At 33.4% G+C, this 19,056-nt stretch overlaps 1 protein-coding gene across 1 annotated transcript; it reads left to right on the forward strand.

The window, feature by feature from the left end:
• Positions 1–15,304: 15,304 nt before the first annotated feature.
• LOC106713024 lies at positions 15,305–18,285 on the forward strand. The gene is made up of 5 exons (XM_045683290.1): positions 15,305–15,416; positions 16,382–16,450; positions 17,157–17,230; positions 17,330–17,525; positions 18,094–18,285. The coding sequence occupies exons 1-5, from the start codon at positions 15,375–15,377 to the stop codon at positions 18,181–18,183; spliced, it is 471 nt and encodes a 156-aa protein (XP_045539246.1). The 5' UTR covers positions 15,305–15,374; the 3' UTR covers positions 18,184–18,285.
• The last annotated feature ends 771 nt before the right edge of the window (positions 18,286–19,056 follow it).

The raw sequence follows: 19,056 nt of genomic DNA on the forward strand, positions 1-19,056 counted from the left end.
TATATATATATATATATATATATAGATAGATAATACTATAATGAGGAAAGACTTGATTGTTTGTTTACATAGCAGGCTCCGAAACTACTGAATCAATTTGAAAAAATCACTATTGTTTAGCTACATGGGTGTCATATGTTTACAACTAGATTCTTTTTTATGATTCCGCGCGGACGAAGTGGTGGGCAACTGCTAGTTTTAATTAAGAATTAAAGGAGGATAATAGCACGATATCATGATGGTATAAGAAGAATGGCAGAGAGATGGAAAGAGACGGTTTGATATTTAGGAATAATGTTAGAAGCGATTGAATTACTTTAAAGATGGAATAGAAAGAAGTGGATACTGCCTAGTGTGTAAAAGTAGTGTACTGAGTGTCCATTGACGCTAATAAAAGACCTAAGAGAGCCATACATTATTTTTTAAATGAAACAATCACCGATTTGCCACTTACCTGATGTGTGACGTGGTCTAAAGATAACCTTATACCTTAATAACTGCCTATTCTTTCCAGAAACATTGATGTCTGCAGCTTGTTTCAGTCCTTTGCTGTATTGTCTCTATTGACATGAATCAATTATGACATGAATCCAAAAATAAAATCTTAAAACTTCGCCGATTTAAGGCGACAAAGCAGCACATGAATTATGTAAATATGAAACCAGCTCACGGACACACGAAGCGGCTTCTTGTTGCAACAGCTGTCGAGCTGCCTCGAATAACCCGGATTTACATACCGGGAACAACTTGTTACCAACTTTGTTTAGTTAAGGATTATGTATTTTTAATCTGACAAAAAGTAGCAAATTTTGTGGTATCTTTGTCTTCCTAATGACTTTCCGAACTTTATGCATTTTTTTATATCATAAGGTGGCAAACGAGCAAACGGCCACCTGGATTCGCCGCAATAGCGAGGGGACAGTTGCCAATAGACATCCGCAAATGCAGATGCGTTGCCTACCTTTAATTAACGGCGAAGAGGACGCACAGAAAGAGGATATTTCTCTTTCCTATGCGTCCCCTCTTCCGCCAAATCCACTTCCAAGAAAGAGGACTAAAATTAGGCCTCATGGGCATGTTGCTAATTGACTTATTTTTAAAATTTTACTTCTTTTAAGCCTTTAGCAATAGAAAATTTCCTAGCTAGACCATAATATACCAGTTTTATTGTATAAACGCACGAGAGAAAAAATGAGAAAAAAGGCAATTTACTTGTTAAATTATTTCAACAAATTCGTTTAAATGTATAAGAAAAAGAATTACTTCGAATGGATGGATGTTGTGGATGAAATTTGGAATTGATACAGACTAATTAAGTTTTTTTTTAATTCGGAGTTGCGGCGGAGTAGAAGCTTACCGCTAATATTAAAATAAAGTTAAGAAAATATATTAGCGTAACACTGAGAAGGAGCAAAAGTTAAAAGCTCAAGTTTGTCATAAACGATCACTTTAAGTTGTGCCTGCAGTAATTTGAAGAACGATCGAAGTTTCCAGCCTTAATAGTCCCAAGACTGTAACTTGAACAAGTTAGTAGACAATGGGCGTTTGCAGAAAACTCAACCATTCTCATTACAAAAGGGTTTTGCCAGAATCCCAGAGAAGATTAAAATACAGTGACGAGTTTATAATATAAGATTTATTAACTATTAAATGCAATAAAGAAACATCAAAAAATAAATTATAGATAACTAGCTGTCGCCTGCGACTCCGTACGCGCGTAATTTAAAAATAACTGAATAAGTAGCTTATGTATTCTTATAGAATATGTTCTACATCTGTGTTAAGTTTCAAGATCCATTAAGCCGTTCTGGAGATACCGTCAAGGAAATATACATCCATACAAAAAAATAAATTATAGATAACTAGCTGTCGCCCGCGACTCCGTCCGCAGTGAATTAAAAAATAACTGAATCTACTTAAGACTATGTATTCTTACAGACTATATTCTACATCTGTGTGAAGTTTCAAGATCCGTTGAGCCGTTCTGGAGATACTTTCAAACAAATATACATCCATCCAAAAAATAAATTATAGATAACTAGCTGTCGCCCGCGACTGCGTACGCGACGAATCAAAAAATAACTGAATAATAAATTATGTGTTCTTCCAGACTATGTTCATCTGTGCGTAGTTTCATCAAGAACCATCCATGAAAAAGAAATATTGAAAAGTTAGTTTGCGAAAGAGAAGAAATGAAATATGAAATAAGATAATTATGTTAAAGGACGAATAACCCTCATCAAATAAACGTCTAGTTGTCAAATTACTGTGCAATAATACTGTAACTATTGTTCAGGTTTTTTTTAAGTAAGTAAGTAAGTAAGGAATAATTTATTTTTATAAAACCTCGTATTCCCCTTTTCTTATTAAACAGGATATAGAGCGTCGGTGGCTCAGGAGTTGAGCACTTTACTTGCAATCTGCAGGTCCTGGGTTCGAATCCCGCCATGTAGCAACTTTGACTTTACCAATGTGTTTTTCGATTTTCGATGTACATATTTACATTTATCCGACGTTCTTACAGTGAAGGAAAACATCGTGATGAAACCTGCACATATCTGAGAAGAATTTAAATGATATGTGTAAAGTCAACCCGCACTGGGCGAGCGTGGTTGACTATGGCCTTGTCACCCCTAACTTAGTGTAGGCTCCGAACCCCCTCAGTGGGGACGTATAGTGAGCTGCTTGACAGCAAATAATTAATTCGTTTCTTTTTTTTTAATTCAAAATTTATATAATTAACTGCTGTATTTAATTGGTTAATTAAATAATAGGACAATATATGTAATAGAAAATAATTGGTTTCATTTCGATACCAGTTCCAAGCGTCAGATCGAAAAGAATCATGGCAGTGATACTGTGTAATTTCTGTATGTGCGACGTGTGTTCTCCATTAGAAATTTAATTAACACGATCAAAATAAAAAATAACTATCCTATTATTAGAAATTGAAAAAGTAATTCTATTTTGGAAAATAACTGAAGGTTTTGTTATTAAATTATTAATGAACATAGACTACATATAAAGTGTTTTTTTAATGTCGCGGATAGAGTCGCAGAGAATTAAATAAAAAATTTAGTTTAATTTTAGCCACTTTAATTAATCAGTTTAAGTTGAAACAATGTATTGTTTAAAACATTTTTATTAAATGTTAATTTTAAACAAATTAAACAAACATATATTAGTTTAACTTTGAAGTTATTATTATTCTGTTTTTTTCTCTTACAATATTCTTTCAACACAACAAATGGAAAGTTTAATGAGTGTTTAAAAACAATCAAATTCTTCTTTTAAGATCTAAATTTATATTTTTAATTTATTCAAGTTATGAATTTCCTTTTAGGAAGGAAATACAGATCCGCCTTTTTTTACGAGCATCTTGTTTCCAAACAAATTTATTATTCCTTGGTTATGGAAATTTTTATTTCGCTCGGGTTCTAAATATATTTCTACATAAATTTTACATCAGAGAAGAGAACAATGGCTAATTACATTCTAAATTACATAACAAAATCATAAGTAAATAAATTAAGTGAATGCAAAATTAAATAACCCTTACATCATAACGTTGCGTTTTCACTACTGAAACACTTGTTCAAAAACATATTGATATCTTTCTTATTCTATTTAAACAATAAGAGACAACATTATTTCTTGTATGAGTATTTCACCAGTTTAAACAAACGGTACGTACATCCATTGCTGGATTCAGTTCTTCGCTGATGCCTGCCACAATATGAAATCCACCGCTTTCCATATCCTGCCGTCCTCACAAGATCACGGATCCAATTTAAAGTAGGAAGCTGTAGAATAGCATCTAAGGCCTGAATTCCTGATGCCTAAGATTATACATAGCATGAAACCTACACCTACTTGCCTTTCCTTTCCTACTGAATATTTAAAAGGTATAAATATTGACTCGTTTCCGAACGACTACCACTGAGCAAACTACGAGAGTGCGACAGGGGCGCTCGTTTGCCACAAAATGTAAATGTCTCCTTAATTTATTGGCGTGTACTTAAACGCTTCGACCACAAAATTCGGTTAGGATACACAAATAGCTAATATAAAACTTGCCATCCACGGTCCTTAACATTTGTTATAGTTAATAGTAACTTTACTTACTCTCGACGACTTTTTGATAGGCGTAGCAAACTTCTATGCAGTCAAATGATAAGTTATGCTTAGGGATTATAGCAAAAATCGTAGAATCTTAGAACCCAGCACCTGCAGATTGCAAGTCAAGTGCATAACCACTGAGCCACCGACGCTCTGATTGATATATGCATCGAGGGAACTGTCAGTTTACAATTCATTCCTCAAGTAAATAAAATTATTTTGAAAATAACATCTTTTAAGATATAAAAAGAAAACAAATGAATGCAGTCTGGCTCGTGAATAGACAGCTTTATAGGATAAATTAGCAAGGTAATTAAGTCAGTGTCCGCCTTTTAAACGTAGTCATTTGTTGATCAATTGCGAAGTACGAACCAGTTGGAAGTGAATTAAGTGGCAGCAAGATAAAACAGTAATTTATCTCTACACTTTGTTAGTCCGACATTTATGAGGTTGTAAATGATCAAACTGTTTGTCAAACTGCATTTATTTAACAAATTATTTGATATTCTACGATTTAATTTGACGCTATTGTTAATAATAATTGAGTTTTTTTAAGAATGGCTTGATCAAACAGTCTGTCAAACTTGTTTGATTTTTTGACGGCAACTTTAAGAGTGATTTGAAATGAGAAGAATATTTGATAGTAAACCGGAAACCTATTAGTATTATAAACCCTGATAAAGACGTTATTATGAATTCATCTCTTTGAAGACAACAGATTGCATTTTGTAAAGGAAAAAAAGATTGGAATTTGAAACTCATGTAAACTAATTTTTAAGCATGTTTTTTATTAGAATTCTTTAGACGCTTGTATTAATATTTGTTAGGTTCGGAGCCTAACTAGGCCATAGTCAACCACGCTGGCCAAGTGCGGGTTGACTTCACACATATCATTGAATTTCTTCTCAGATATGTGTAGTTTGCATCAGATGTTTTCCTTCACTGTAAGAACGTCGGATAAATGTACATATGTAAATCGAAAAACACCTTGGTACATGGCGGGATTCGAACCCAGGACCTGCAGATTGCAAGTCAAGTGCTTAACCCCTGAGCTATCGACGTTCTTTACCTAATAAATAACCTAATATAAAAATAAAAAAAATAAACTTCTACCTTTGTTATTGATTAACTATGTCCTAATAAAAAAATCGACGTTCGTGATAAATATAGATAGAAAATTTCTATAAAATCAAACTGAAAGTTCCATTAAAAGTAATCTGTGTCCACTAACATAACGATTCCATTTATGATATGATTGATCCGGCTATTTTAGTTTCTTTTCATCTAGCAAAGTGGTTCGTTACCGCCACAATTTCATACGGCATCGGCCGCCCGCGGCGCCTTCAATTCGATTTATTACATGAGCGATGGCCTTATTTGATAGAACGGTCACTTATATTATTTCATTATTGACTTGAACTAGATAAAAGACGTTTTATGTCCTATTCAACTATATCATCAATCATACCTTCCATTATTATCTATTTTGATTGCATTTACTGTGGTACATTTAGTTGGCAAATAACTGTTTTGAAGTTGAGTTTGAATTCAAAACATATTGTCATTCTTCTCTTCAAAGAAACAGATAGACAAATATTTTTTTCTCAAGCGTTACGAAAGCAGAATTTATTTATACAATGTAAATCATCCAAATGAATGGTTCTTAAACTATTTTGTGGCAGTGATCATATCACTTAATATTAATCGAAACGAACCTTGTTTACTGTATTTTTTGAAATAACAGAAATAATAATAGTATTATTACATACGAGTATTTGATGCAAAAGTATTTTAAAATAAATAAACCAACAGCGAAATAATGAATTTAACTCTACTTCTAAATAATCCACGCAATAGTATAAACTCAAACCGAACGTAAATAAACAAAAATGTCAGACGTTCCGCAATGACGGATGGAAAGAGACTGCCTCGAGCAGCAGCGCATGCTTCCTAAAAACTTTTGTGAGACTACCCTCAACAGTCCTAACAGTATAATATATACTATTCTTCATAATAATATTAATAAGCTAATCTATTATTTTTATTAATACTACAATAACACGCAATATTTAATCGTACTTATCTTTTATGATGTTTAATAGCGACATTAAACTACATAATGCATTAAACTCGGCTTTGTTGGGTTGTTTTCATTTCCAATCAATTGTTTTCAATTCTAAATAATTGTAATGCCATTTATGTGTGGCTTTTATATGTTCAATCACGAGTTTTTTTAATTAAATTATAACTTCTAGAAGAATAGAAAGTGAAATAAATATTAATAATTAAGGTACAAACAAAGAAAAGTAATATTGATTCTAAATCGCGTCAATGTTAAAGAAAACATCGTAGTTCAGCAAAACTTTACAGCCGTGACACTTGTATTGGCATCTCTTTCTAGCAATTGTGTCCATTTACAGAATGGAGTTTACAAAAAAACAATCTACGATCTTCATTAAAATTATAAACAAAACGTAAACACGAGAACAAATGAAATAAAGGTATAATTTATGTCCTGATAATTTTATTGCAACGTTTATTGTAAATGTGATTCATTTTAAGTATCAAAGGATTAAAATCAACATCAAAAATAACCTTAAAACTGTGATAAACCACATGCATTTACAATGGAGGGAAAAACGAAATAAATTACGAATGAATTATATGTAAATTTTGACGTTGTGAAAATGTATTAAAGTATTGAAGGCTTTTATTTTGTCGAGAATTTTATGAAATATTTATAATAATTTATTTTTTAGGGATTAAAAGAACAGTACCTTTGAAAGTTGATGACACAACGTAACAGTGTGAAATTCGGTGCATTTCTATATAAAAAAAAAACTTGAGAGGTGTCAAGGGACACCCGAATGGAACGAAGTTCCTTTCGATTAATTAGTGAAGGAACCAATGTTTATTCTATGAATAAAAAACTTAAGTCTTCACAAGAAGTACATTTTATTTCTATGAATTTTCGTTATATATTGTCACGTCGTTACCATGGTGAAGTAGCGCTCATTCGTCGTTAACATACTATAGCAAAAAGTGTCGTGACAACTTTTCGTAAGAATTTTTTTCCGTCTAGCCCCCTTTCACAACGCGCGATAAAGAACTTCGTTCCAAAATCCACTAACAAATGTGCTATGAAAATTATTATATTCTATTATACAAATAAAGTAACAGAATCAAATGATATCCGATGTAATAAATTCCATACACTGCGAGCTTTTACTGCAACAGATCTGACTATAAACCGCTATGCTGGCCGCACATTTCAAATGAAAATTCAATACACGATTCGGTGTCGATTAAATGAAATGGATTATAGATATAGTCATTGAATTAGAGATTATTTTAAATACTGGTGATATAATATTATAATGAATAAAAAAATAAAAAACAACAATGCCATCTAGCGAGTAAAGTAGAAACTAAACGTAAAAAGTAATGAAAAAAGAACGTGAAGCAAATTAAGACTTGAAGAAAGGAAAAAAAAAACTCAATACTTGGGAAAAAAATTAATAATTTAAAAAGTCCAAAATACAAGGTTACAGCGGAGCTCTCTTCACGAATAGAAAAAGAAACGTTACGTCACTCAATAAGAGTTAATAACTGCATTCTATCTCCATTCCAAATTTCATTTAAATCCGTTCACCCGTTCAAGAGTTACGTGGTAACAAATGTCCATACATACAAACATCTATCAATCAAAACATTTGCATTTATATCAGTAAGATTTGCATCAAATAAATGAAACAAAATATGGCATGTTATTATATAGCAAGAAGGTAATGCGCAGAAAGGAGATCTTGGTTCGCGATGATATTGGAAATGACAGATATTTTTATTTTTAACAGTTTTATTAATTGAAAAGTCTATCCTATAACACTATTATCTAATCGGATATTTATTTCCGTTTAAAGAACGAATTGACCTGAATTGGTTGGAATGCAATTGTTATATCGACCATCTTAATTATATTAAAACGGTCAGAGAAAGGCTTTTGTTTACTTTATTTTCGACTGGTTTCTTTATCATCAAATAGTGTACTAGACTCACTACTATATAAATACGATATAAGCTACATAAAGGACAAAGGTGTTTATTATACAAGTACTTAGGCACTATTAACATTCATTTGCTTGGGTATTAACCATAAGATTGTCATTGAAAAAAGGGGGAGAGATGGGGGAAGCAAAGATCAGTAGTTGGAAACTTGTACAAAGGTTTTCTTTACAATAATTGTGTAACGATCTGTCCTCGGCGGTATTTCTGAACCAATAAGACTAAGAGTCCGTCCACACAAGCCGGAGCGGAGAGCAGAGTAAATTTTTATTGCAATATAAATTGAACTTTATAAGATTGCACCAAGATTTAATTTTACTTTTCACGTTTTTTTTTTTGCTTGCCATTGTTAAGAAAAGACTTTCAAAGTAAAATTCAACCTTTTGTCAATCGTATAAAGCTCTTATGTGTATGTGTGAACGGATTTACAAGTCAAGAAGCAAACGTGCCTTTTCCTTAAAAGTCGGCAACGCATCTGCAGTTATTCTGGTATTGCGGATGTCAACGGACGTCGATGATCACTTCAGTGTTACCGCAGCACATAAACACCCTATAAAAAATGCATTGCAGATTAATAATTATTATTTTCATTACGCATTGTTTAAAGAAGTGCAAATAATTTCGTTCCAGATTAATTATTTATTGAGTACAAAGACTCATTTAATCGTTAAAACTTACTATCGTCATTGAAAAGTTTGCAAACATTACTTCATCAAGCTTACTTCACTATTGATTTGAAGGGGCAGGAGGGCCTTCATCAGAAATTATATTGTGCGAGTATAAAAGCGGGTATGTCGGCAGGTGGGCGTGAACAGATTACGAGTCCTTGTTGCAATCGCAGTTGTTTAATAAGGGTTAAGTAACCAAAAATACACAGTGGAATGAACACTGTAGTGTCTAACCAACGCGACATCAACTTAATTAAGCGGTAGATTTAATTTGTTAATTAGATGCTAAGCGATTCGTCGCAAGCGTGGTGCGCGGGCGCCGTCTCGAACAACACTGTTCAATGGCCGCCCTCACAACCATCGACAGTGACGCTTCGCTTGGCTGACTTTTGACAGCTAAAAGTCAACCAGACATTTGACTTTGGCGGATACGCCGTCACGGCCGGACTGACATTCGACCGTCCTCGGGCGATTCTCTGAAACAATGAACTGCAGTTGTACCTATTCCGTTCGGCATCCTGACGGACGACTCATTACAATCATCACAATGCGCTATGATACTTAAGACTGAAGGCGAGCGTCTCGCAACAATTAAGTCGGATGACACCGCCTTGTCACTAAACAGCATGTAGGTTAACTGTTCACAATCGGTACTATTGGACAGGTCAATCCCTTGGTGGATGTGACCCGGACGACAACATTCGTCTAACCACAATCTGCAAGGCATCCAGAACAAGTCAGCCAACTTAAATAGCTCTGACTCGGACGACAACATTCGTCTTACCACAATCTGCAAGGCATCCGGAACAAGTCATCCAACATAAATGGCTCTGACTCGGACGACAACATTCGTCTTACCACAATCTGCAAGGCATCCAGAACAAGTCATCCAACATAAATGGCTCTGACTCGGACGACAACATTCGTCTTACCAACTGTTTCTCTGAATCATCGCTTACCAAGTGTATCTCTGAATTAAAACTGAATCGCGATCTCCGTCTGCCTTTTTTATAGTATTCAGCCAAAGTGAGTAAAACATTACCCTCCATAATGAAAATATTCTAATGTTGACAGGAGAAAAATGTTACTAGTTCAAATACTTAGTTTCTTACCGAACTAATTCACGTGCGTTCGCGACACTGCCGCCCCTAGGCAAGGGACAACATCATGAATTAATGTTTAAGTGTAATGAAACAATGTTTAAAATCACAGGAGTTTCTTACTGACTTACTAATTTGACTGCTAATTTTGTTTATCAAGAACCATTTCTACTAAAATGTTTACACAACAGCTCAACTACTATGGCTGACTACTACTATGGCTGTTGTGAAGTTAATTCTACTAAAAATGTCCATACAACACAGCACACCTATAATAAAAGTAAACAAGCTCCAATTTTGGTAATTGTTGGAGTAAGCATATGAAGATTTGTCATGACAAAGGACATGTCCTTACGATGTCTTGAATTATCCAACACTTGTCAAGATTTGACCTTTGAACTTTGAATTCTTGTCTAACATTTTTGAATATACAAATATTCAACATTATTGTTCTGACATCTTAATGGATTTACTAGATTTTACATTTGTGTTAAATCTACTGGCCTGGTAAACACGCTTTTCAATATCAACTAAAATTATCAAATGATAAAGAAACAGAAACATTAAGTTAAAGGTAAACATATTTCTTGGAAGCATCTTGATAGTCATAATAATGGCAAGGTTATCCCTGCAACCCTTTTATCAAGTCACCAATATTATGGGTATTGGCAACAAGTGTAACAACATAAATAATTATGTAAATCTTGATATTTATTCACCAGTGCAAGATGTGCAACTGCACAATGTAATGTAGTTTATTCTATAACCACACAGTTGCCTTAACAACAGATTGATATAAAGCAGTACAAATTACCAAAGAATGTATTTTTTTTTTTTTTGTCTGATAATAATTTCAATGTACCTGATGAGCTTTCATTACTTTTAGGAGCTGATGTATATTTTAACATACTTTAGAATGGTAATATTAATTGTATAATGGTCCTGTCTTACAAAATACACTCTTTGGATATGTTGTAGTTGTGGGAGACACTGTCTCTAATAACTCATCAAGTAAAAATGAAAGTTTAGTTTCAAATTTTCCTATTTGTAATACTGAAAAACTTGAACAAATTATGCAGCAGTTTTGGTTCAGTGAGAAAGTGCCAGAGGTATCAATGGGTAATCTGGATTAAATACCAGCAAAAGATATTTCTTTTAAACACAAACTAAATCATCATCATTAGGTGACTATACTCATTACACATGTACATTAAACTGTGACCTATATCTTTACAAATTGGTTAAAGATATTCATTTGCACTTTAAGGCTATGATTTCCTAATAAGTAGTTATAGGTATAAAATGGATTGAGCTCACCATGTTTCCTATGTTATAGTCATCGTCTGATAGTCATCAACATGCTTTCTGTTTTCCTGCTTATTAAGGAGACTTACATGACAGGAGCGTCGTTTCAAATTCAGTTGCTATTTACTCACAATTACAAAAGGTCCTATCCCACTTCTGATGAAGGGGCAGGAGGGCCTTCATCAGAAATTATATTGTGCGAGTATAAAAGCGGGTATGTCGGCAGGTGGGCGTGAACAGATTACGAGTCCTTGTTGCAATCGCAGTTGTTTAATAAGGGTTAAGTAACCAAAAATACACAGTGGAATGAACACTGTAGTGTCTAACCAACGCGACATCAACTTAATTAAGCGGTAGATTTAATTTGTTAATTAGATGCTAAGCGATTCGTCGCAAGCGTGGTGCGCGGGCGCCGTCTCGAACAACACTGTTCAATGGCCGCCCTCACAACCATCGACAGTGACGCTTCGCTTGGCTGACTTTTGACAGCTAAAAGTCAACCAGACATTTGACTTTGGCGGATACGCCGTCAGATTCATGGATGTCACTGCGTTTATTCCGGTATTATTATTATTACCCTCAATAATTGTACGAAAACTTTGTATCCCTTTTTAAGGAAATTATGGCAACGGATGTGTTTAAGATTTGACACATTTAAGTAAATATAAAGAAAAAGTGCACACATTTAAAAAAAAAATGTCTGTGATATGGTGGAATTTAGACCAATAGGCTATCACTAGTATTTTAGTACATTTTCTAGAATGAAGCTATAATTCATTTTATGGGAAGTTGATGGTAAATTTTGTTGATTAATATTGCAAACTAACTTTTACCCGCGACTCCGTCCACGCGGAATAAAAAATAGAAAACGGGGTAAAAATTATCCTATGTGCGTTTCCTGGTACTAAGCTACCTGCCCACCAATTTTCAGTCGAATCGATTCAGCCATTCTTGAGTTATAAATGGTGTAACTAACACAACTTTCTTTTATATATATAGATAGAAGAAATGTTGATTTAAATGAAACATACGAGTACAACCCTAAATTCTCATGCCTACGGAACAATTTCGCGCTCGAGTCCAGTTCGCAATGAATTTAATTTTCATTGTCAATTATTCACAGTTCAGTTTAGTTCAAAAGAATTTATTATAATTTCTGTGATGATATTCATTGATTATCGTTAACTTTTATTTGTAACAAACATAACAATTTTCAGTTAAAATAAGTACCTATTTGTATTTTTAATCAGATATTTAAAGGACACAGGCTACATCGATAAGAATTTGTTTTTAAAGCAAGCAATTATTAGAAATACTTAATACGCATCAACATGTAAGCCACATGTCGAAGGCTTCACCCAAAGATTAGCACGTGGATCGGTCCTCGGACGCCCTCATCCAGGACTTTGACTATAACACCGTTCCATCTTACGACGTCATATCATCTCAAGGCCTACATACGCTGCGTTGATCTGTCCATGACGACAATTCTAATATTTTATGCCTCCATCTGACGTCCGTTCTGCAGGTAATGTAGCCGGGCTATCGCCACTTATCGCTTACGAGGGTTTAATTTTTTAATTCAATCGTATTTTTAAGTTAATAATTATGCTTAATTAATTAATTAATTTTATTTTACTTCAGCAAATAAATGAAAACAATATGATATGATGAAGCGGGTATAATTTAAATAACTCATTAAATATTCATTATAAAGCTATGGTGAAAATAGGCCGCGATAATTGCAGGAATAAGATTTTACCTTTTCTCGAACAACAAAGAAGGAAGTTCATTAAAACATTCATTGTAGTCAATTAATTGGGGATAGAAAGTCAAGTTGGTTAAATGACAATATTTTTGCTAACCTGCTTAATTATAAACTTACCTTTAGAAGTTATCTACACACATGTTTTAGAAAGTATTTTTTAATAGGAGAACAAACGAGCAAACGAGCAACGGACCGCTTAAAATTATTTGATCCGACGCCACATCCGCAACGCCAAAGGAGTCGCAGATGCGTTGCCGACCTTTAAGGGAGAGGATTACGCTCTTTTCTTGAAGGCCCCTAAGTCGAGACTGTATATTAAGGTATGTCCGGAACGGATCTTGATGCAATTTGGCACAGATATAGAACATAGTCTAGTAGACCACATAGGCTACTTATTTTTTTTTTTAATTCAGAGCGGACGAAGTCGCGGACGACGGCTAGTTATACATATATGTGAATATTTTATTTTACATTGTGACTGTAAATAGATTAAACAACATAATTTTGAGGAGGTGTCCTTTGATGAATTATTCTTTTCCGTAGTTATAAGGGTAGAGGCTGTTGAACTTATTGCTTCTTTAAATTAATAACTAGTTTAACTTATCAAGATCTTTATGCACCTCATTGATCCAGCGATACCTGGGACGGCCAACTGGACGCTGACCACTCGGTCGTCCCATGTATGCGCGTTTGACACCACGAACATCATCCATTCTTTCTAGGTGATCGAGCTAGTGGAGTCGTTGCGCTTTTACCTCGCCATTGATGTTAGGCTCGGCTACCAGTTTCTCAACCTCAGCATTCTTTCAGATCTTTAAGAGCTACAGGTCCGGGACCTGGTCGGGACGGCCTGGTATCAGAGAAAGTGGAGAATTTTGCTGTCGGAGAACAAGGCCCACTTCAGGTCACTGCGTCACGCTAGTTAGTTAGTTAATTTATCATTATTTTATTCATATCGAGCAGAGGCCACGCCAACGCATTACGTAGTCGGTTATTTAAAAAACAACTTGACCATCTACTGTGGTGCCTTGTGACCCGTCAGTATATGATTGGTATAAACATAGCCAAGAGAATAAATAGAACTTCGTCAGAACTTCACGTCGGCACAAGTTTCTGTGGCTAAACTTGATTGGAGCGTTTTGATCTGGAATAAGTAGTTAAGGATTGAATCGCGGTTAAAGTTATGCGAGTTTGAAAGAGCAGAATATAGATGAGAGCTACATATTTATGAAGAAGTGTCAAACAAAACGATGTTCCATAAAACAAAAGGGTAGATCGGAAATAGTATTATTAAAAGAAAATAAAATAAACTCGATCAAAAATGAATTACGAATGAAAATTGAAGAGAAAAAATAAAAATCAAAACGATCTGGTTTTTAAAGACAGGTAAAAAAATATTTTTTACATTATAAATACTAATTGAAAAAAAAAAAAACAGAAAATTCAAGCTATCGCATTTTTGCACGCTTTCCAATATTTAGCATAAAAATGACGCAGTACTAATTAATTTTTCATTGGAATAAATTAAATGCAAATATATTCGAAGCTGAAAAAGCTGCATAGTTTTCCACCACAGCGAATCTCTTTACGGATTGGAATATAGACCGAGATGCCGGAGCCGGGGAGACAGACGGCGCGACACCCATGGCGCCAACTTACCAAGTATCGTCAAAGATTAAGCAATTTAGAGATAGTTCAATATCACTTCATACCTACAACTGTCACATTCAGAGTCATTTAGAGGTTACGCAGTACCATAGTAGTATACTTTCCCTTAGAACTAATAGAAGGAACTCCTCTAATGGCCATTAAACGATGCTCAGTGTAGTAGTGAGTGCATCACTGTTTTATTTTGTTTGGCTTTTAGAGGGCATAAAGGACGAAGATTTGAAGTAGATTGTTGTTTGTAGGTTTAACTGATCATCGAAAATATTTATGACATGCAACTTACAAACGCATAAACTAGCTGTATAAATACAACACATAAGAAAACCGAGGCTGGTGAATAATAAATTAGATTTATAATTATTTATTTTATTTTCTAGGTCTGTACTAAATAGTCTATGATATGGCTGCTGCAAGAACCAAATCTGAAGCCTTCAGTTCTTTTTCATTGGTCGATTTCACCAAAGATAACACATCGACCAATCACAATACAATAGAAAATATTTCCGACCAATCATCGACTAAAATTTAATATTTATTAACCAACCAAAGGTTATTCTTTCTATTAACGTTATACAAAAAACGAGAAAGTTTCATAACACAAGGTTCTGTTTGATACGTGCTAAACAATTAAGTTCAACGGATGGTGACGTGATTTTTAAGTTATAAGTGACGTATTAAGTTATAATGATCATCATTTATATAGATATCTTACTTCTTATCATCTTGGTAAGTACTTTGAATTTATAATCTGCAATGTTTATTAATATATAAAATGATAATATCACTAAGTGATAATAACGTGTGATACAAAGGTTGATAGATCGATAATTTAAACCAATACAACTTATGTTGTTGTTGAATAAGTTTCCTATTAGTGAAAGAAAGAAATAATGACTTAAGTATATTTTGCATATATCTAAAACAAACAGTGTTTGCGCTTTATATTTAAAGAGATTAACAATAAAATAAAATAAAATATTAATAGTGAAAAATACTTTAGTTGTTCAGTAATAGATTAACAATAAAAATAATTGTTACTTGTATATTAACGTATTAATCTTCCTTGTATACGAGAATAATAAGGGCCTTACCACTTAAAACTTAGGCAGTCTTTCAAATACATTTTAGCTGAAACATTCATTCAACCTTTTATAACATGATTCTAGCGCCCGACGCGGATTTTTGAGAAATCATGGTTATCGTAACATTATTGTGAGATGCAATCTTGACCTGTAAATAAAAAAGAATCCGTTGTGACGATACTTTATGGTGAAACATATAACAGTGTTGACGTTCATAAACAGGCGATGGAAAATGGGCGACCAAAGAGTTAAAACATATGTTTAGTTGGTTTTTGAAATCAAAATCTCTGTATAAAACATACCATCATCTTTGAAAAAACATAACTAACAATATATTTAAACGGGGATTTTTGTCTCAGAAATCCATAATTAATAAACCGTATTTAACTAAATTTTTTGAGGTAATACATTAAACAAATTAAAATACATATATAATACATACTATCAATATTAAATAATATAATACAATACATAATGGTAATACATCGGATCAAATAACTTTAGGCGGTCCGTTGCTCGTTTGCCGCCTTCTCCTATAAAAAAATGTCTATTTGAATTTTAATAGTTCGAGTGTTGATTACGAAAAACTAAAGATTTATTTTGTTACAGCTAGCTCTTATCCTGTTCACGTGTGGTTACTCGGTGTACAGAGTTCATAGGCTACAACAGAACGGACAGGTTTGTCAGTTACCACTCTTTTTATATACTCACTAGCTGTCGCCCGCGACTCCGTCCGCGCGCAGTTAAAAAAAACTTAATAGCGGTATGAAAAATAGATGTTGGCCGATTCTCAGACCTACTGAATATGCTCACAAAATTTCATGAGAATCGGTCAAGCCGTTTCGGAGGAGTACGGTGACGAAAACTGTGACACGAGAATTTTATATATTAGATACACATTGTTAAACAAAATCGAACTTGTATTCTAGGCTGAACCTTACTTGTAGAAACCTCACTTATTAAGTTAATATTCTACCTCAAATGATTATATAATTGAATTCAATGGAAATTAAAAATTATAACAAAGCTATCTAAAAAAAAAATATCTTTATAAGTCTATAATCGCAGACTTATTAAAAACAAACATATTTGTATCATTAATTTAAACATTGAATCTTTCCAAAATAAACCCATAGACAATAAATGACTTTTACAGCCAGTAAAATGTGTAAATATAATTTCTAATTTCCATTGAATTCGACTATAGAATTTAATAATGCTGGCTGTCACGTATTTGTAATAATTTTATTTATATTATGTTTCATTAAGTTAATTAAAAAAAAAATCACGAAACGTAATTCAATGCCCATTCTGTCGAGGTGTCTCAAGGCAGGTTATTCTATTTATTATTCATAATTATTAATTAAATTTTAATTATTTTTAGGTGGCAATTTTACTGAAACCAACAAGGGTATTATTTTCGCACAAGAAAGAAGGAGAGTCTACAGAAGAATTACGGTGTGTAATATAAATTGGTTAAAATTATTACATACGAGATTAATTATTGTCAAAATTTTACTCACGTCTATATATTTTTAATCAATTCTTTCTATTCAGAACTGTGGTGGCGTACCAAAATCCTTTTACCGGGGACTATTGTGTCCACAAGAGTCGTGCCGGACCAAAAGGCTACATGAATGCAACACCCGTACCAGATTCACCGGACAGCGGAGTATCGGATGAATATGAACCAATTAATCTTGGTCCACAAATCGAACAAGACATGGTTGAGGAAATCGGACAAGGTCTGAAGGTAAAGGTGCTGAAAAATCCCAACTTTATATAAAAAAAACTCACGTGTAGAAACCAAGTTACAAATTTTTAAAAGACGAAGGATAGATGAACCTCTAGGCCTCCAGTGATAGCAAACCTATGGCGCAATATTTTGGGCCCATATTATTTTATGACACGTCTATAACAATGTTTAAGAAAAATTGCACATTGATATATCAATGTTCGCTAGCCCTGCTCCAGGCAGTAACATTAGAATGTATGTATGATGTCTATACCATTGAGACCTGTAGCCCAAACGGTTTGACATTTTTGCATGAGTAATCCTTCGACATTCGATCTGTATTCCTTACCAGTGTCAGTCGGGCCTGGTTTCTGAGATCAACAATTGCTTATATTGGTTACTAGCAGTCGCCCGTGACTCCGTCAGCGAAAGACTTAATAAGTAGTCCATGTGTTTTCCAGACTATGTTCTACATCTGCGCCAAGTTTCATCAAGATCCGTTGAACCGTTCCGGAGATACATTCAAAGAAACATCCATCCATTTGTAATATTACTAAGACTTGTGTATTTGTATAATTTATTATAGTTTCAGGAACCTCAGAAACCAATGAATCAAAGCGGAGACAACAGCGTCAACAAAACATGGAACTGGAACTACACGGAGTATCAAATATAAAATATATAAATGTAAAAATAAATATTTATCTCACCCTGGGTTTCCACTGTTGAAAGTCATGTACAAAAACATATTATCATCACTTTCATTCGTCTTGGAGCAATTGAGATAGCAACGATAAACAAAAACCCACCGTTAAAAATATTGATTATAATGTTTAACATTTATTATAATTCATATCATCTCATTCATATACAGATATAATTTATTGTTGTTACAGATTATATTGAATCAAAATATATTAATAAAATAAATACCTGTTAAATATCTTTAATAGATCACTTAGTGGTCATAATGTCTAATTTATTTTAAAAATCCAAACCATAGACACTTTCCGAATGTTTATTATACTCGTAACTGGAATATTAAAATATTGTAATGGCCGCCATGTTTGGAATTTGACATTACTCTGTTCTCTTAATTTAGGCGTTGTAATAAAACGAAGTATGGATAAATTTGAGTTTCTTTGGCTTCAAGCCTAAGTTCTAAGTAATTCCTAAGTGGATATTAACTAATTTGCGTGTGGAAGTAATTCTTATTAAATATATGAAAATGAGATTTTAATTCATCGAATTTATCGCATTTTAAGTCACAAAGTCGTTGAATTTTGTTTTTATAGTGACTCAGAAGCAGTAATCATTTTATTTTAACTTTATATTTTTTCGCATGCGTTGCACAAATTATATTTTTATAAGAAAATTCTAGTTTTCAAGTAACAATGTTGTCTTAAATTTAAATTTATGAACAAAAAAATACACACCAAAGTAGTGTCTGGCTGACTAATGCAAAAATAAAATCTTTCGATCTATGTAAAGTGCATTTTGTGTGCAAATTATAAAAAAAAAACTATAAATTTAATTAAACAATTTTTTT

The sequence above is a fragment of the Papilio machaon genome, chromosome 21 (assembly GCF_912999745.1).
Source record: "Papilio machaon chromosome 21, ilPapMach1.1, whole genome shotgun sequence".
NCBI classification, from domain to species: domain Eukaryota; kingdom Metazoa; phylum Arthropoda; class Insecta; order Lepidoptera; family Papilionidae; genus Papilio; species Papilio machaon.